This window comes from Salmo salar, chromosome 14, assembly GCF_965601325.2.
Source record: "Salmo salar chromosome 14, fSalSal1, whole genome shotgun sequence".
NCBI classification, from domain to species: Eukaryota; Metazoa; Chordata; class Actinopteri; order Salmoniformes; family Salmonidae; genus Salmo; species Salmo salar.
The window spans coordinates 56,461,723-56,482,484 of NC_138304.1; the positions used below are offsets into that span (position 1 = coordinate 56,461,723).

Here is a 20,762-nt window from a genome sequence, read left to right on the forward strand (position 1 = left end):
ATGGGAATCGAACCCACAACCCTGGCGTTGCACACACCATGCTGGCGTTGCAAACACCATGCTCTACCAACTGAGCCACAGGGAAGCTAAAATTACATTTTCACAGAACCCCTTGTTGCAATTTTGGTGAGTGGACTAGAGGCAGGCCATGAAAGGGACAACGAATCCAGTTGTTTGCGTCGTCCGTTTCGGGAAAGTACCTGGGTAATTGCGCACCCAACTCACTCAGGTGCTTCGCTATATCACATTTGACATTGTCCGTTAGCTTGAGTTCATTTGCACACAAAGAATCATATAATGATGGAAAGACCTGTGTGTTGTCCTTGTTAATGCAGACAGAGAAGAGCTCCAACTTCTTAATCAGCCTCAATTGTGTCCCGCACATTGAATATAGTTGCGGAGAGTCCCTGTAATCCTAGATTCAGATCATTCAGGTGAGAAAAAACATCACCCAGATAGGCCAGTCGTGTGAGAAACTCGTCATCATGCAAGTGGTCAGACAAGTGAAAATTATGGTCAGTAAAGAAAACTTTAAGCTCGTCTCTCAATTCAAAAAAATATGTCAATACTTTGCCCCTTGATAACCAGTGCACTTCTGTATGTTGTAAAAGCGTTACATGGTGCTGCCCATATCACTGCATAGTGCAGAAAATACACGAGAGTTCAGGGACCGTGCTTTAACAAAGTTAACCATTTTCACTGTAGTGTCCAAAACGTCTTTCAAGCTGTCAGGCATTCCCTTGGCAGCAAGAGCCTCTCGGTGGATGCTGCAGTGGACCCAAGTGGCGTCGGGAGCAACTGCTTGCACGCGCGTTACCACTCCACTATGTCTCCCTGTCATGGCTTTTGCGCCATAAGTACAGGTACCAACACGTTGACCACCAAAGTCCATTTGATGTCACAAAGCTGTCCAGTACTTAAAAAAATATCCTATCCTGTTGTCAGAAAAGGACGTCTTCCTTAATTGACGCCCCCATAAACGTAACGGAAATATTTTTTTCATTTTCTTTTTTACTTAAACTATTTTTAACGTCTTTGGGCTAGGGTCCCACCATGGCAACATCCGGTGAAATTGCAGAGCGCGAAATTCAAAATACAAAAATCGTAATATTAAACATTCATGAAAATACAAGTTTCTTACATCGTTTAAAAGCTTAACTTCTTGTTAATCCAACCGCGTTGTCAGATTTCAAAAAGGCTTTACTGCGAAAGCATACCATGCGATTATCTGAGGACAGCGCCCCACACCAAAATACTTTTCCAAACCAGCACAGGCGTCACAAAATCCCAAATAGTGATAAAATAAATCACTTACTTTTGAAGATTTTCCTCTGTTTGCAATCCCAATGGTCCCAGCTACACAACAAATAGTTGTTTTGTCCTTCTGTATATATCCCAAAAATGTCCTTGATTCAGTAATCCACTTGTTCAACATGCATACAAACAAATCCAAAAAGTTACCTGTAAAGTTTGTTAAAACAAGTCAAACAATGTTTCTAATTAATCCTCAGGTACTCTAATATCTAAATAAACAATACAATTTAAGACGGAGAATAGTATGTTCAATAGGGAAGATAAATAACGAAGAGCGCACACCTCATTCACACGCGCAACAAGAGTGCTTTTCTAATGAGAGACACCTTGGAAAAACTACAACTTCATTTTTCAAAAAACAAGCCTGAAAACCTTTCTAAAGACTGTTGATATCTAGTGGAAGCCATAGGAACTGCAACCTGGGAGGAATTCTTTTGAATATCCCATTTTACATTTACATTTTAGTAATTTAGCAGACGCTCTTATCCAGAGCGACTTACATTAGTGAATACATACATTTCATAAATTTTTTCCGCGTACTGGTCCCCCGTGGGAATCGAACCCACAACCCTGGCGTTGCAAACACCATGCTCTACCAACTGAGCCACACGGGACCACATACCATAGGAAACTTTACAGGCTTGCATTGAAATGGCCTATTCCGGATGGATTCTCCTCGGGTTGTCGCCTGCCATATCAGTTCTGTTATACTCACAGACATTATTTTAACAGTTTTGGAAACTTGCATATCATAGCATATCCATAACTATGCATATCCTAGCTTCTGGGCCTGAGTAACAGGCAGTTTACTTTGGGCACGTCAGTCATCCGGAATTCAGGATACTGCTCCCTAGCCTTACAAAGTTAATCAAATCAAAATCAAAGTTATTTATATAGCCTTTCTTACATCAGCTGATATCTCAAAGTGCTGTACAGAAACCCAGCCTAAAACCCCAAACAGCAAGCAATGCAGGTGTAGAAGCACGGTGGCTAGGAAAAACTACCTAGAAAGGCCAAAACCTAGGAAGAAACCTAGAGAGGAACCAGGCTATGACTAGGCAAGTCATTTAAGAACAAATTCTTATTTACAATGATAGTCTACCGGGGAACAGTTGGTTAACTGCCTTGTTCAGGAGCAGACCGACAGATTTTTACCTTGTCAGCTCGGAGATTGGATCCAGCAACCTTTCGGTTTTTTGTCTAATGCTCTAACCGCCAGGAGCTGTGCCAGGCCACGCCACATCTGTTGACTCATCCAGCTGTAACGCATAGAATTCACTGGCTTGTATGCAAAGCAGTAATTGTTTCGAAACATCTCCTGCCATGTCACTGGTGCGTCGTGAAACAGTGTTGTTTGAAGAAGGCATTGTCTGTGTCGTTTTTATGACCTTTTCCCCCAGCATTGTCCCAGTCATATCCATGGCAGCAGGAGGAATTAAGTCCTCCACAATAGTATGGGGCTTGCCTGTCCTAGCCACTCGGTAGCTCACCATATAAGACGCTTCTAGCTCCTTCTTATTAATGGTATCTGTTGCGTTTATAAATGTTTTACTACTCGAAAGTCATCTTAATTCCCTCTCAAAAAACTCCTGTGGCTTATTTTCCAAATGGGCATGTTTTGTTTCTAAATGTCTGCGCAAGAGTGAAGGTTTCATTGAGTTGTGAGAGAGTACTTTTGCACATATAACACCCTGTGGCTGAGGAAAGGCACTACTCACAATATAAGTGAACCCCAAATCAATGTAGTTCTCATTATATTTGCACCTCTTCGATGGTCCAACGTCCCTGTCTGTTGTTTGGTGCTTTCCCGGGTAAGGGGCAGTAGCTCTTCGGCTGCATCAGATTCACAACTGTCAGTGTCCATGCTAGCTGGGCTAACAACAAATGTAGAATTACTGATGCTAGCATTGGATGTGCTCGTGGAAGCAGAACCACTTGTGTCGTTGACAGATGCAGGTGTAGTACTGCTAGTAGTAGTAGTAGCAGTACTACCAGAAAAGCTGGTATGTGTCTCTATGGACGCGGGCCTTACTTTGTTTAACCATTTATCCATTTTCAAGCAAACGGAATGAGCAGCAGCTACGTTTGGCTACATACGAACCGTTAGTGGAATACCTGCGAGAGATTAACGGTTAATGTGATTGGATGTTAATTATTTGACTAGGCTACATGTACAGTTGAAGTCAGAAGTTTACATACACTTAGGTTGTAATTAAAGTCATTTAAAATTAAAACTCATTTTTCAACCACTCCACAAATTTCTTGTTAACAAACTATAGTTTTGGCAAGTCGGTTAGGACATCTACTTTGTGCATGACACAACAATTGTTTACAGACAGATTATTTCACTTATAATTCACTGTATCACAATTCCAGTGGGTCAGAAGTTTACATACACTAACTTGACTGTGCCTTTAAACAGCTTGGCAAAATTCCAGAAAATGATGTCATGAAAAAAACCTCACCAAAATGTATCGTCCCGTTGGCACCAAGAGGACTGGTGTTGGCTTTAAAGAGCAATAGCTCTTTAATATGTAATAATAATAATAATGTAATAATAATGTAATAATAATATAATAATATGCAATAATATGTGCAATAATGAATTGAGGCCAACACTCACTTGATTCTAAGTTATAATTGAAGCTTTGTTTTAATGTTTTTTTTGTGTGTTTTTTTTAAGCAATATGTCTTATTATAATCACACACTGTTATATGTTTTGCTTTTGCACCTTCAGTGTGTTTGTGAAACCATTCACTTTGTCACTAAACTGTGTCTCTGCAGAGGGCGTCCCCCAGGTGTTCTACTTCGGGCCCTGTGGGAAGTATAATGCCATGGTTCTGGAGCTGCTGGGACCCAGTCTGGAAGACCTGTTTGATCTGTGTGACAGAACCTTCTCCCTCAAGACCGTCCTCATGATCGCTATTCAGCTGGTACAAATACACAGACTCTTTATTCCATTTCATCTTTCTTTCTCTCTCTCTCTCTCTCTCTCTGTCTCTGTCTCTGTCTCTCTCGTTCTGTCTCTGTCTCTGAATTGGTGTCTCTCCTTATCTCTCTCTCACTCCCATTGTTTTATATTTTTTACATTTTGTCAGGAAATGCAGCTCTGTCTCCGGTTCTGTTGTTGTGCTGTGGTTGCACAGCCTTTCCAATACAGGGAGCCAGGTTTTCCTGTGTCTACCCTTCTCAATGGCAAGGCTGTGCTCACTGAGCCTGTACTTTGTCAAGGTTTTTCTAAGGTTTTGCTCAGTAACCATGCTCAAATAGTTTGCCACGGTGTACTGTCGATTTAGGGCCAGATTGCACTGCATTTTGCTTTGTTTGTGCTTGTGTTTCCCAATAAGCAATGTAGTTTAGTTTTGACTGTGTTGTAATTTGGTTTATTCTGATTGATTGGATTTTCTGGTCCTGAGGTTTCAGTGTGTTAGTAGAACAGGTTCGTGAACTCAGCCCCAGGACCAGCTGGATGAGGGTCCTGAGGCTTCAGTGTGTTAGTAGAACAGGTTTGTGAACTCAGCCCCAGGACCAGCTGGATGAGGGGACTCTTTTCTTTGCTCAGCTCTTGGCATTGCAGGGCTTGGTAATGATATGAGAGGGGGTCACTGTATTTTAGATGTTTCCAAAAAATTATTTGCTCTTTTTTTAGTTATTATTAGTGGATATTGGCCTAATTCTGCCCTGCATGTATTGTTTGTAGTTTTCCTCTGGACATGTAGGATAATCTTACAGAACTCTGCATGCAGGGTTTCAATGGTGGTTGTCCCATTTGGTGAACTCTTGTTTTGCAAGTGGACCCCACACCTTAACCTCTGAATTGTAGAGACTAACACCACGGGATAAGGATTTTTCTAGAATAGTGGCCAATTCGATTATGTAAATATTGAAGAGTGCAGGGCTCAGATTGCAACCCTGGCGAAGTCCCCGCCCCTGGTTAAAGAATTCAGTTATTTTCTTGACAATTTTAATGCTGAACATATTGCCAGTATACATTGTTTTAATTATGTCACACCACTTTCAATAACTTTGTAGAATCAAATCAAATCAAATTTATTTTTATATAGCCCTTCGTACATCAGCTGATATTCTCAAAGTGCTGTACAGAAACCCAGCCTAAAACCCCAAACAGCAAGCAAAGCATGTGAAAGAAGCACGGTGGCTAGGAAAAACTCCCTAGGAAAAACTCCCTAGAAAGGCCAAAAACCTAGGAAGAAACCTAGAGAGGAACCAGGCTATGAGGGGTGGCCAGTCCTCTTCTGGCTGTGCAGGGTGGATATTATAACAGAACATGGTCAAGATGTTAAAATGTTCATAAATGACCAGCATGGTCAAATAATAATAACAATCATAGTAGTTGTCGAGGGTGCAACAAGCACGTCCGGTGAACAGGTCAGGGTTCCATAGCCGCAGGCAGAACAGTTGAAACTGGAGCAGCAGCACGGCCAGGTGGACTGGGGACAGCAAGGAGTCATCATACCAGGTAGTCCTGAGGCATGGCCCTAGGGCTCAGGTCCTCCGAGAGAAAGACAGAAAGAGAGAAAGAGAGAATTAGAGAGAGCATATTTAAATACACACAGGACACCGGATAAGACAAGAGAAATACTCCAGATGTAACAGACTGACCCTAGCCCCCCGACACAAACTACTGCAGCATAAATACTGGAGGCTGAGACAGGAGGGATCAGAAGACACTGTGGCCCCATCCGATGATACCCCCGGACAGGGCCAAACAGGCAGGATATAACCCCACCCACTTTGCCAAAGCACAGCCCCCACACCACTAGAGGGATGTCTCCAACCACCAACTTACCGTCCTAAGACAAGGCCGAGTATAGCCCACAACGATCTCCGCCATGGCACAACCCAAGGGGGGGGGCGCCAACCCAGACAGGAAGACCACGTCAGTGACTCAACCCACTCAAGTGACGCACCCCTCCCATGGACGGCATGGAAGAACACCAGTAAGCCAGTGACTCAGCCCCTGTAAAAGGGTTAGAGGCAGAGAATCCCAGTGGAAAGAGGGGAACCGGCAAGGCAGAGACAGCAAGGGCGGTTCGTTGCTCCAGCCTTTCCATTCACCTTCACACTCCTGGGCCAGACTATACTTAATCATAGGACCTACTGAAGAGATAAGTCTTCAGTAAAGACTTAAAGGTTGTGACTGAGTCTGCGTCTCTCACATTGGTAGGCAGACCATTCCATAAAAATGGAGCTCTATAGGAGAAAGCCCTACCTCCAGCCGTTTGCTTAGAAATTCTAGGGACAATTAGGAGGCCTGCGTCTTGTGACCGTAGCGTACGTGTAGGTATGTACGGCAGGACCAAATCGGAAAGATAGGTAGGAGCAAGCCCATGTAATGCTTTGTAGGTTAGCAGTAAAACCTTGAAATCAGCCCTTGCCTTAACAGGAAGCCAGTGTAGGGAGGCTAGCACTGGAGTAATATGATCACATTTTTGGGTTCTAGTCAGGATTCTAGCAGCCGTATTTAGCACTAACTGAAGTTTATTTAGTGCTTTATCCGGGTAGCCGGAAAGTAGAGCATTGCAGTAGTCCAGCCTAGAAGTAACAAAAGCATGGATTAATTTTTCTGCGTCATTTTTGGACAGAACATTTCTGATTTTTGCAATGTTACGTAGATGGAAAAAAGCTGTCCTTGAAACAGTCTTGATATGTTCTTCAAAAGAGAGATCAGGGTCCAGAGTAACGCCGAGGTCCTTCACAGTTTTATTTGAGACGACTGTACAACCATCCAGATTAATTGTCAGATTCAACAGAAGATCTCTTTGTTTCTTGGGACCTAGAACAAGCATCTCTGTTTTGTCTGAGTTTAAAAGTAGAAAGTTTGCAGCCATCCACTTCTTTATGTCTGAAACACAGGCTTCTAGCGAGGGCAATTTTGGGGCTTCACCATGTTTCATTGAAATGTACAGCTGTGTGTCGTCCGTAGAACAGTCCTGTATGCCAAATAAAATCAAATGCTTTTTGGAAATTGTGGTGGCTAATTTCCGCATTACCAAATGAGGAGTTACAAACACACCAGTCTGAGTTAAACTACATCTTTAATACTTAATTAAGATACTTTTGCAAAAGTTCTTGACCCCACTAATGCATTCTCTCGAATGAACCAGGAAGGTGATTACAGAATTGCTACAGGGATCTTTTATAGCAACGATACCCCCTTCAACGTACATTGACAAACCACAGATACTTAGTAACAGTTCACAAAGGTTAAGTTTTGTATGACAGATATCAATAAAACACATCAGACAGTAACTGCTATGTCAACAGGATTAATTGTATAGTCCAGTATCTGGTCCCCTTAGAACTGTCCCTCCCTGGTACGGTATTGAACAAAAACACCATTTCATCCAATGGCATATATCAATTGTCAACTCCAGATACTCCCATCTCAAGCAAACCCCCTCTTGACCCTACTCCTGGACAGGCTCACTGGGGAGTGAGCCTCTAGGCCATATATTATCACAGGATAAGTGTGAGATCTAAGAGAGGACATACAAGGGTCCATTTACTGCCATAATCCTCCCCACAATAAAGAAAAGGAGGGAGTGACTTGCTCACAGACATTGTGGAGACAAGTCATTGGTTCCCCATTAATCACGCATCCCTTCACATGGTTTAAGAAATAGGTAAAGAGACATTCACATGAAAAAGAGACATTCACATGAAGACAATATTTCATTCTGTCCTCCTCTCTTGCTGATATTCTGCAGAGCAACAGAGACAAGTAAAAGACAAGTCTGACCTCTTCCCCTCTCTGGGCCCCAAGTGTCTGAGCCCCAGCTAAGGGAAAATTGTAACTGAAACATTCCAGAGTCAAAGGACACTTTCTAATGACAAGTATCTCTCATAAGCATATTATACTAATAAAACATCTTAATTATCTATGTTACCCAACTAATTCTGATTCATCCACGACAAAATCGATAAAGCAAGCGTATATTTTGGTATTATTTTGGTGGACATGTTTATCTATCAGGGTGTGTAGGGTGTAAATATGATCAGTCCTGCGATGTTTTGGTATAAATCCAATTTGGCTTTTACTCAAGACATTGTGCTTATTAAGGAAGTTTAGAACTCTTACATTTATAATACTACAGAAAACCTTCCCCAGGTTACTGTTCACACAAATGCCTCTGTAATTGTTAGGGTCAAATGTGTCTCCGTTCTTAAAGGTTGGGGTTATGAGTCCTTGATTCCAGATGTCAGGGAAATAACCTACACTCAGGATCAAATTAAACAGTTTTAATATAGCCAATTTGAAATTTTGCACTAGTGAGTTTCATCATCTCATTTAGGATGAGGTCTGCATGCTTTTTTACATTTGAGAGCCTGAAGTTTCTTATAGAGCTCCTGGTCAGTAATTGGGGAGTCCAATGGATTTTGATTGTCTTTTATAGCTTTTTCTAATCCATTCAACTTCTCATGAATTTGGCGTTGTTCTGCATTTGTCAATTTGAACGGTGCGTTTTAAAATGGGTTGTCCATATGTCACCATTTTGTATCTCTAATTCCTCCAATTTTGCCAGAAGTTGTTTGTGTTTATGGACTCCTCAAATAGTGTCAGATGCTTGCTGTTGTACTGTGCTTTTTTGGTTCTGAGTGTACGTTTATAGAGTTTTAAAGTCTCACAGTAATGAAGGAGTAATTCACCATTATTTGGGTCTCTGTGCTTTTGGTTGGACAGTGTTCTAAGTTTTTTCCTTATAATTTTACAATCTGCATCAAACCAGTTGTCATTTCTGGTGTTTTTTAAAACAATTTTTTAATCAATTTCAGTTGTGCTTCTTTTGCTGTTTGCCTGAATATATAGTTAATGTTTTGTGTACTGATAGATTGATGTCGTTACTGTGATTGGATGTGGTATCCAGGAAGTTATCTAAGAGTGTATGGATATTTTGGTTCCAGGTTGCTTTCTGGTATTTTTCTGTGTTGTTTTGGGCCCCATCTGTATGAATGTCTGATGTTGTACAGCTTACTGGGCTGTGAATGTGTGTTTGTTTCCAGGTCTGTTCTTTTGAGGAACAACGTAATTTGGCTGTGATCAGACAGAGGTGTTAGTGGCTTGACAGTGAATGAGCTGAGAGAGAAAGGGTCAATGTCTGTAATCATATAGTCTACTGTACTGTGGCCAAGAGGTGAGCAGTAGGTGAATCTCTCCAAAGAGTAACCTACCATTTGACAAAGTACAGACCCAGGCTTCGACAGAGCTGCAACAGATCCCTTCCGTTTTTGTTGATGGTGCTGTCACTGTTGTTTCTATGGGGGAGATTAAGGCAGTTATGGACAGTATGGCCTGTAATAAAGCTGTCCCCTCGTGTGCTCATTAGATCAGGTAGTGTTCCTGTGCATCTGTGTCCCCACAGATGAGCACATTTCCCTGGGCCTGGAAATGGCACGTCTCTTCCTGAAGGCTGGGGAACATCTCCTCTGAGTAATATGTGGATTCTGAGGGGGGGATATATATTGCACAAAGGAACACATATTTTTCTGTCAGTTCAAGTTCTTGTTTCAGTTTTAACCAAATGTGATATTTACCAATTTTGAGGGGATCAATTAGATTTTTTATTTCGGATTAGTACCAAATGATCATTCCTCCAGAGTATCTGCCTCTATTGACAGAGCTGTGTTTCTGTGACGGCACAATTACCTCTCTGTAGCCTGTGGGACCGTGAGTGACAACGTCAGCCTTACACCATGTCTCCTGCAGAATGATGACGTCAACATCTTTCAGATGTTTGTTGAACTCCAGTGTTAAGCTCTTCAGTCTGAAGGTTGATGAGTTTAGACCCTGAATGTTCCACATGCTAACTGATAGGTTGACGAGTTTAGACCCTGAATGTTCCACATGCTAACTGATAGGTTGATGAGTTTAGACCCTGAATGTTCCACATGCTGACTGATAGGTTGATGAGTTTAGGCCCTGAATGTTCCACATGCTGACTGATAGGTTGATGAGTTTAGGCCCTGAATGTTCCACATGCTGACTGATAGGTTGATGAGTTTAGGCCCTGAATGTTCCACATGCTAACTGATAGGTTGATGAGTTTAGGCCCTGAATGTTCCACATGCTAACCGATAGGGATTTCATGTTGCAAAAAGAAAGAAAAGCAGTCAGAAATACAGTAACTACTAAGTTGTTAAGAGTGAGATAAACAGAATAACAGCAAACATTTTTTCTGTTATATACACTACCGTTCAAAAGTTTGGGGTCACTTAGAAATGTCCTTGTTTTTGAAAGAAAAGCACATTTTTTTGTCCATTAAAATAATATCAAATTGATCAGAAATACAGTGTAGACATTGTTAATGTTGTAAATGACTATTGTAGCTGGAAACGGCTGATGTCTTTTAATGGAATATCTACATAGGCGTACAGAGACCCATTATCAGCAACCATCACTCCTGTGTTCCAATGGCACGTTGTGTTAGCTAATCCAAGTTTATCATTTTAAAAGGCTAATTGATCATTAGAAAACCCTTTTGCAATTATGTTAGACAGCTGAAAACTGTTCTGCTTAAAGAAGCAATAAAACAGCCCTTCTTTAGACTAGTTGAGTATCTGGAGCATTATGTTGGGGAACCACTCAGAGGCCCTCTCTTGCTACTCTATTGATCAGGCTGCCTACTCTCTCCTGCGTACATTTTATGTATGGGTGGTCCCGGGAATCAAACCCACTATCCTGGCATTGCAAGCACCATGGTCTACCAACTCAACTGAGCTAAAGTGGACCTCTTTCTCTCCCCCCCCTCCTCCCTCCTTTCTCTCCTCCATCCTCCCCCTTTCTCTCATCCCTCTCCTCCCTCCTCCCTCTCATCCCTCCTTTCTCTCATCCCTCTCCTCCCTCCCTCCCTCCCTCCCCCAGATCACGCGGATGGAGTTCGTCCACACCAGGAGTCTGATCTACCGGGATGTGAAGCCAGAGAACTTCCTGGTTGGCCGGCCCGGCAGCAAGCGGCAGCACACCATCCACATCATAGACTTCGGCCTGGCCAAAGAGTACATCGACCCCGAGACCAAGAAACACATCCCTTACAGGGAGCACAAGAGCCTGACGGGCACCGCACGTTACATGAGCATCAATACTCACCTGGGTAAAGGTAAACAGCCTGATGGGCACTACACCCTACATGATCATCAATACTCACCTGGGTAAAGGTAAACAGCCTGATGGGCACTACACCCTACATGATCATCAATACTCACCTGGGTAAAGGTAAACAGCCTGATGGGCACTACACCCTACATGATCATCAATACTCACCTGGGTAAAGGTAAACAGCCTGATGGGCACTACACCCTACATGATCATCAATACTCACCTGGGTAAAGGTAAACAGCCTGATGGGCACTACACCCTACATGAGCATCAATACTCACCTGGGTAAAGGTCAACAGCCTGATTCGATGTGTTCTGTATGATCCAGGTGATCCCAAATATATTTGACCAGAAAGACCCATGACAAAGATGGCGGAAGATGAGTGTTTCCGATGACATCATTAGTGCGCATCATTTGATTTTAACCATATATATATATATTTTACTACAAAAAAATAGAAATGCTCCATTTTCACATGTTTGATGTTGGGGCGGTGCTGGAGAGGAAAATGTAAAAATGTCCCTTTTTAAGCCCAAATTAATTTGTCATGTTAAATCAGTGGATGACCTGATTTGAAATCCTCCAATCCAAACTGTATTAGTCTGTCGTGTTACTTTTCGAGGTGACAGAAAGTCAATCCATAGTGGTGTCAGTCCAACGATACCCTGAGGTAACGGCTATCACGCGTGTTTTGCTACACCAGTCCTTTGAATCAGAGTGAATCGTTATGGAACTGTGTTCAAGGATTAGTCTATTTATCTGCTTCAACAGTTACGATTGTCAGCATCTGCTGTCTGAGCAGCTAACCGATCGCTGCAGCTGTACATAGTCCATCTGTAAATAGCCCACCCAATCTACCTACCTCATCCCCATATTGTTTTTATTTACTTTTCTGCTCTTTTGCACACCAGTATTTCTACTTGCGCATCATCATCTGCTCATCTATCACTCCAGTGTTAATCTGCTAAATTGTAATTATTTCGCTACTATGGCCTATTTATTGCCTTACCTCCTCACGCCATTTACACACACTGTATATATACTTTATTTTTTTTCTATTGTGTTATTGACTATATGTTTTGTTTATTCCATGTGTAACTCTGTGTTGTTGTTTGTGTCGCACTTCTTTGCTTTATCTTGGCCAGGTCGCAGTTGTAAATGAGAACTTGTTCTCGACTGGCCACCTGGTTAAATAAAGGTGGGAAAAAAAGTGATTTTCTCTTAGTTAGAACTAATTTGTTCCTGTGTTCGAAACGATGCGTGTGTGTGAAGATGTGTGTGTCTCTGAAACTGTGTTTTGTTTCTTGTCTCTCTGTAGAACAAAGCAGGAGAGACGACCTGGAAGCTCTAGGTCACATGTTCATGTACTTCCTGCGAGGCAGTCTACCCTGGCAAGGCCTGAAGGTAGGAACTCGCACACCTTAAGGTTAGGAACTAATGTAACGTCACACACCTTAAGGTTAGGAACTAATTTAACGTCACACTACACTAAACAATTCCCATATGTTATCAGTTGATCAAAGGTCCAGCTAGTTACTGTTGATCAAAGGTCCAGCTAGTTACTGTTGATCAAAGGTCCAGCTAGTTACTGTTGATCAAAGGTCCAGCTAGTTACTGTTGATCAAAGGTCCAGCTAGTTACTGTTGATCAAAGGTCCAGCTAGTTACCGTTGATCAAAGGTCCAGCTAGTTACTGTTGGTCAAAGGTCCAGCTAGTTACTGTTGATCAAAGGTCCAGCTAGTTACTGTTGATCAAAGGTCCAGCTAGTTACTGTTGATCAAAGGTCCGGCTAGTTACTGTTGACCAAAGGTCCAGCTAGTTACTGTTGACCAAAGGTCCAGCTAGTTACTGTTGACCAAAGGTCCAGCTAGATTAAAGGTTGATTAAAGTTCCAGCTAGTTACCGTTGATTAAAGGTCCAGCTAGTTACCGTTGATTAAAGGTCCAGCTAGTTACCGTTGACCAAAGGCCCAGCTAGTTACCGTTGACCAAAGGTCCAGCTAGTTACCGTTGGTCAAAGGTCCAGCTAGTTACCGTTGGTCAAAGGTCCAGCTAGTTACCGTTGGTCAAAGGTCCAGCTAGTTACCGTTGGTCAAAGGTCCAGCTAGTCTGTCCTTGCTGTCTTATCAGTCCAGACAGACAGCAGTCAGTCACATGTCTCTATGCACATCACTAACTGAACACACTGACCGACGTACTTCACATGACATTGTTCAGAGAGAACGTTGTCTGTTGTGTGAAACCCATATCAAAGTTAGCCATCACAATTCCCTGATTGGTCCGTTAACCCTTTAACACTTCTGGTATTTCATTCCAGAATTAAAAATACCCAACAGGCAATGAAGTCTCTCTTTGTCTCTCTCTCTCTGTATGTGTCTCTTTCTCTGTCTTTCTGTCTCTCTCTCTTTCTCGGTCTCTCTCTTTCTCGGTCTCTCTCTTTCTCGGTCTGTCTCTCTTTCTCTGTCTCTCTCTCTCTCTCGGTCTGTCTCTCTTTCTCTGTCTCTCTCTCTCTCTCGGTCTGTCTCTCTTTCTCTGTCTCTCTCTCTCTCTCTCTCTCTCTCTCTCTCTCTCTTTGTCTCTCTCTCTCTCTCTCTTTGTCTCTCTCTGTCTCTGTCTCTCTCTCTCTCGTCTCTCTTTGTCTCTTTGTCTCTCTCTCTCTGACTCTCTCTTTCTCTCGGTCTCTTTCTCTCTCTCTTTCTCTCTGTCTCTTTCTCTCTGTCTCTCTCTCCGTCTCTCTCTCTCCCTCTCCCCCCCCCCTCCTCTCCCTCTCTCCCCTCCCAGGCAGACACTCTGAAGGAGCGTTATCAGAAGATAGGTGACACCAAGAGAGCCACGCCCATCGAGGTGCTGTGTGAGAGCTTCCCAGGTCTGTGTATCTATCTTCCTGAAATAAAACAGTTACAGAACAGTATTATTAGGTACACCCATCTAGTACGTTGTTCACTTGGTATCAAGGGACCTAAGGTGTGCCATACCGTTACACCACCGCCACCAGCCTATACCGTTGACACCAGGCAGGATGGGGACATGGAGTCATGCTGCTTACGCCAAATCCTGGCTCTGCCATCAGCATGACCCCAACAGGAACCAGGATTCGTTAGACCAGGCAATATTTTCCCACTCCTTAATTGTCCAGGGTTGGTAATCACGTCCCTTCTGGAGCCGCGTCGTCTTGTTTTTGATAGGAGTGGAACCCGGTGTGGTCGTCTGCCGTAATATCATATCCATGACGAGGGTCAGAGAGTTCTGTTCTGCGCACCGCTGTTGTACTGCGCCGTTATCTTCCTGTTTGAGGCCAGCCTGTCAGCTTGCGTCGTTCTCCTTCAACCTCTCGTCAACGAGCTGTTTTTCGCCCACAAGACTGCCGCTGACTGGATGTTTGTTGCACTATTCTCTGTGAAACCCTAGACAATGTCGTGCGTGAGAAGCCCAGGAGGCCGGCCGGCCTTTCTTTCTTAACCTTCTCCCAACCTGTGGAAATGATTTGGAACGTGTGAACACTACCTCTACAGACTAACCTGAACCAGAAGGCCTTTCATCACCATGACAACTAGGTGTTTTCTTTCCTACCTGAATGAATAGAACAGGTGTCATCCTACCTGAATGATTAGGACAGGTGTCATCCTACCTGAATGTATAGAACAGGTGTGATCCTACCTGAATGAATAGAACAGGTGTGATCCTACCTGAATGAATAGAACAGGTGTGATCCTACCTGAATGAATAGAACAGGTGTCATCCTACCTGAATGATTAGGACAGGTGTCATCCTACCTGAATGTATAGAACAGGTGTGATCCTACCTGAATGAATAGAACAGGTGTGATCCTACCTGAATGAATAGAACAGGTGTGATCCTACCTGAATGAATAGAACAGGTGTGATCCTACCTGAATGAATAGAACAGGTGTGATCCTACCTGAATGAATAGAACAGGTGTGATCCTACCTGAATGAATAGAACAGGTGTGATCCTACCTGAATGAATAGGACAGGTGTGATCCTACCTGAATGAATAGGACAGGTGTTATCCTACCTGAATGAATAGGACAGGTGTGATCCTACCTGAATGAATAGGACAGGTGTGATTATACCTGAATGAATAGGACAGGTATGATCCTACCTGAATGAATAGGACAGGTGGATCCGACCTGAATGAATAGGACAGGTATGATCCTACCTGAACGAATAGGACAGGTGTCATCCTACCTGAATGAATAGGACAGGTGTGATTCTACCTGAATGTAACGTGTGTGTCTCCCTGTAGAAGAGATGGCCACCTACCTGCGTTATGTGCGGCGCCTGGATTTCTTTGAGAAGCCGGACTATGACTACTTACGGAAACTCTTCACCGACCTCTTCGATAGGAACGGCTACGTCTTTGATTACGAGTACGACTGGGTCGGCAAGCCACTGGTCAGTCCCTATTAATACCCCTCAGTCCTAACCCTAGTATTACCCCTCAGACCTAACCCTAGTATTACCCCTCAGTCCTAACCCTAGTATTACCCCTCAGTCCTAACCCTAGTATTACCCCTCAGTCCTAACCCTAGTATTACCCCTCAGTCTTAACCCTAGTATTACCCCTCAGTCCTAACCCTAATCCCTCAGTCCTAACCCTAGTATTACCCCTCAGTCCTAACCCTAGTATTACCCCTCAGTCCTAACCCTAGTATTACCCCTCAGTCCTAACCCTAGTATTACCCCTCAGTCCTAACCCTAGTATTACCCCTCAGTCCTAACCCTAGTATTACTCCTCAGTCTTAACCCTAGTATTACCCCTCAGTCTTAACCCTAGTATTACCCCTCAGTCTTAACCCTAGTATTACCCCTCAGTCTTAACCCTAGTATTACCCCTCAGTCCTAACCCTAATCCCTCAGTCCTAACCCTAGTATTACCCCTCAGTCCTAACCCTAGTATTACCCCTCAGTCCTAACCCTAGTATTACCCCTCAGTCCTAATGCGGAGAAACAAATGTATGAAATGTATGCATTCCCTACTGTAAGTCGCTCTGGATAAGAGCGTCTGCTAAATGACTAAAATGTAAAATGTCCTAACCCTAGAATTACCCCTCAGTCCTAACCCTAGTATTACCCCTCAGTCCTAACCCTAGTATTACCCCTCAGTCCTAACCCTAGTATTACCCCTCAGTCCTAACCCTAATATTACTCCTCAGTCTTAACCCTAGTATTACCCCTCAGTCCTAACCCTAGTATTACCCCTCAGTCCTAACCCTAGTATTACCCCTCAGTCCTAACCCTAGTATTACCCCTCAGTCCTAACCCTAGTATTACCCCTCAGTCCTAACCCTAACCCCTCAGTATTACTGTAGTATTACCTATGTCCTAGATTTGATGTATATAGTTGAGTGAGTTCTATTTGTGACTTTAGCCAAAAGTAGTGCACTTTGTGTAGGAGTTTACAGGGTTCCATTTGGGACATGACTTTGATGAGCGGCTTGATGTAGGACATGGCTCTGATGAGCGGCTTGATGTAGGACATGGCTCTGATGAGCAGCTTGATGTAGGACATGGCTCTGATGAACAGCTTGATGTAGGGCATGGCTCTGATGAACAGCTTGATGTAGGACATGGCTCTGATGAGCAGCTTGATGTAGGACATGGCTCTGATGAGCAGCTTGATGTAGGACATGGCTCTGAGCAGCTTGATGTAGGACATGGCTCTGATGAACAGCTTGATGTAGGACATGGCTCTGAGCAGCTTGATGTAGGACATGGCTCTGATGAACAGCTTGATGTAGGACATGGCTCTGATGAACAGCTTGATGTAGGACATGGCTCTGAGCTGCTTGATGTAGGACATGGCTCTGATGAGCAGCTTGATGTAGGACATGGCTCTGATGAGCAGCTTGATGTAGGACATGGCTCTGATGAGCAGCTTGATGTAGGACATGGCTCTGATGAGCAGCTTGATGTAGGACATGGCTCTGATGAGCAGCTTGATGTAGGACATGGCTCTGAGCGGCTTGATGTAGGACATGGCTCTGAACGGCTTGATGTAGGACATGGCTCTGAACGGCTTGATGTAGGACATGTCTCTGATGAGCGGCTTGATGTAGGACATGGCTCTGAGCAGCTTGATGTAGGACATGGCTCTGATGAGCGGCTTGATGTAGGACATGGCTCTGATGAACGGCTTGATGTAGGACATGGCTCTGATGAGCAGCTTGATGTAGGACATGGCTCTGAGCAGCTTGATGTAGGACATGGCTCTGATGAACAGCTTGATGTAGGACATGGCTCTGAGCAGCTTGATGTAGGACATGGCTTTCTGAAAAATAACATGTTTTGTTAACTTTTCACCTGTGACGACTCCTCAGCCCACTCCTATTGGTCCAGTCCCCAGTGAGCCCCTCCTACAGTCCAGCAGCAGAGACAAGGCAGCGCAACAGACCAAAAACCAGGTAGGACACACACAAACACACACTGAACACACACACAAACACACACTGAACACACACATTTCACAAATGTCATTCAGCATTAGCAGAATTTTACATTTACAATGTTCCAAGTTGTTAGCTTCTTACTAACTATCTGCAGCCTGGTCCCAGATCTGTAGCCGGGTCCCAGATCTGTAGCCGGATCCCAGATCTGTAGCCGGGTCCCAGATCTGTAGCCGGGTCCCAGATCTGTAGCCGGGTCCCAGATCTGTAGCCGGGTCCCAGATCTGTTGGTGCTTTTGCCTACTCCTACTCTGATTGTCAAGCCAAACAGTCACAACAGTTCAATAAGGAGTTGGCAAGAGAGCGGAAACAGACTGGTATCCAGGTGATATTAAAGAAACTAGAAACAGACTGGTATCCAGGCGATATTAAAGAAACTAGAAACAGACTGGTATCCAGGCGATATTAAAGAAACTAGAAACAGACTGTTATCCAGGCTAAACTAACTGTATAACTGGCCTTACTCATCAAACCACAGATTGCCACTGACAATGCCAATGCCAGACACACCAACCGAAGCCAGTCTCATAACAGCAGCACCAGACCCACCAACCGAAGCCAGTCTCATAACAGCAGCTTGTTCAGTCTCATCTCACACCAGTGGCTTCTTCAGCCGCTTGTGTTTCTTCATGTCACACGAGTAGTCTTCTGTCATGCACTCCTCCTCACGTGCACTCTTTTCTTCCCACGTCACCGCACCGCCCCTCAGGTCTGTCTGTCCGTCCTCCGGTAGAGCAGTGTCTAAGTAGCTGCCTGACCGGGAGAGAGACGTCTTTAAACGCTGTTTTTTTGTTTCTTTCTTTCCCTACTTCACCATCTCCTCCCTCTACTTCCTCCCTCTACTTCCTCCTTCACCATCTCCTCCCTCTACTTCCTCCTTCACCATCTCCTCCCTCTACTTCCTCCCTCACCATCTCCTCCCTCTACTTCCTCCCTCACCATCTCCTCCCTCTACTTCCTCCTTCACCATCTCTCTCCCTCTACTTCCTCCTTCACCATCTCCTCCCTCTACTTCCTCCTTCACCATCTCTCTCCCTCTACTTCCTCCTTCACCATCTCCTCCCTCACCATCTCCTCACTCTACTTCCTCCCTCACCATCTCCTCCCTCTACTTCCTCCTTTGCTGTCGCACCAGTCGCCAGAACCCAAAGGAAGTGATTCCCAGCCCACTCCAGTGACCAATAGGGAGCTGCTGGGGTCCCATCTAACAGCTGATAGGCTGGGGGGCTCTGTCCAGGTACTGGGCTGTGGGCGTCGCCCCGCAATGTTCAATACTCTGCCTCTTGCTTTCTTTCTTTTTCTCCTTGTTTTTCTCTCCTAGCTCTCTTTCTGCAGCACTAGTCTCTGCTCACGTTTTTCTTTCTCCAACTCATTCTCCTTACCCTCTTTTGCCCTCACATTCTACACACGTCGTACTAGGCTTATATCCTACCGGGGCCGAGGGACTAACTGTGTCCTACCGGGACCGAGGGACTAACTGTGTCCTACCGGGGCCGAGGGACTAGCTGTGTCCTACCGGGGCCGAGGGACTAGCTGTGTCCTACCGGGGCTGAGGGACTAGCTGTATCCTACCGGGGCCGAGGGACTAGCTGTATCCTGCCGGGGCCGAGGGACTAGCTGTACCCTGCCGGGGCCGAGGGACTAGCTGTACCCTGCCGGGGCCGAGGGACTAGCTGTACCCTGCCGGGGCCGAGGGACTAGCTGTACCCTGCCGGGGCCGAGGGACTAGCTGTACCCTGCCGGGGCCGAGGGACTAGCTGTACCCTGCCGGGGCCGAGGGACTAGCTGTACCCTGCCGGGGCCGAGGGACTAGCTGTACCCTGCCGGGGCCGAGGGACTAGCTGTACCCTGCCGGGGCCGAGGGACTAGCTGTACCCTGCCGGGGCCGAGGGACTAGCTGTACCCTGCCGGGGCCGAGGGACTAGCTGTACCCTGCCGGGGCCGAGGGACTAGCTGTACCCTGCCGGGGCCGAGGGACTAGCTGTACCCTGCCGGGGCCGAGGGACTAAATGCCCTATGTAGTGCACTACTTTTGACCAGAACCAAATGGGCCCTGGTTAACAGTAGTGCGCTATATAGGGGCATATATGGGACCATCTCACACAACCATCTTGAGGAAACCAGTTTTCATCTCATTACATTACAGCATTAAGCAACATTACAAATGATTATGACCGAGCTTGTGAGGTGAGAGTGAGACTTCTGAATGTATTGTGTAGAAGACACGATTGTCTGTCATGTAGAATAGGGAATTGCGTCGGCTCTATTCATTACATTTCTATCATGTAGAATAGGGAATCGCGTCGGCTCTATTCATTACATTTCTATCATGTAGAATAGGGAATCGCGTCGGCTCTATTCATTACATTTCTATCATGTAGAATAGGGAATCGCGTCGGCTCTATTCATTACATTTCTATTATGTAGAATAGGGAATCGCGTCGGCTCTATTCATTACATTTCTATCATGTAGAATAGGGAATCGCGTCGGCTCTATTCATTACATTTCTATCATGTAGAATAGGGAATCTTGTCGGCTCTACTCATTACATTTCTATCTACAACATTCAGAAGTCTCATAATAATACCTTAGATATTTTGGACCACAGTAAGCCGTCATTATCTGGTGGTCTATGATACTCCCATGATGCTCCCCTGCAGGTGTTGAGTTCAACCAATGGGGAGCTGAATACAGACGACCCGACGGCGGGCCACTCCAATGCACCCATCACCGCCCCGGCCGAGGTGGAGGTGGCCGACGACACCAAGTGAGATGGACGACCTTCCCCCTGCCCTCTACCCCCCCCCCTTCCCTCTATCCTTGCTTCCTCCTAGTATATCATGTCCTCTCAGACAGGGCACTAG

The 20,762-nt window shown here is 44.7% G+C and overlaps 1 protein-coding gene and 1 non-coding gene across 5 annotated transcripts in view; one reads left to right on the top strand and one right to left on the bottom strand.

The window, feature by feature from the left end:
• Nucleotides 1–20,762, top strand: part of LOC106569837 (casein kinase I) — a 57,498-nt gene that overhangs the window by 35,831 nt on the left and 905 nt on the right. The window contains exons 4-11 of one of the 4 annotated variants that reach the window (XM_045694567.2): nt 4,100–4,248; nt 11,199–11,433; nt 12,752–12,837; nt 14,214–14,298; nt 15,698–15,846; nt 17,772–17,855; nt 19,033–19,134; nt 20,559–20,665. In XM_045694567.2, the coding sequence (XP_045550523.1) occupies nt 4,100–4,248; nt 11,199–11,433; nt 12,752–12,837; nt 14,214–14,298; nt 15,698–15,846; nt 17,772–17,855; nt 19,033–19,134; nt 20,559–20,665 (997 nt within the window). The remainder of the gene's footprint in view (nt 1–4,099; nt 4,249–11,198; nt 11,434–12,751; nt 12,838–14,213; nt 14,299–15,697; nt 15,847–17,771; nt 17,856–19,032; nt 19,135–20,558; nt 20,666–20,762) is intronic. The other 3 variants (XM_045694568.2, XM_045694569.2, XM_045694570.2) reach the window with 3 other exon arrangements.
• trnaa-ugc (transfer RNA alanine (anticodon UGC)) lies at nt 1,855–1,930 on the bottom strand. The gene has a single exon. It is a non-coding gene; the product is annotated as a tRNA-Ala (tRNA).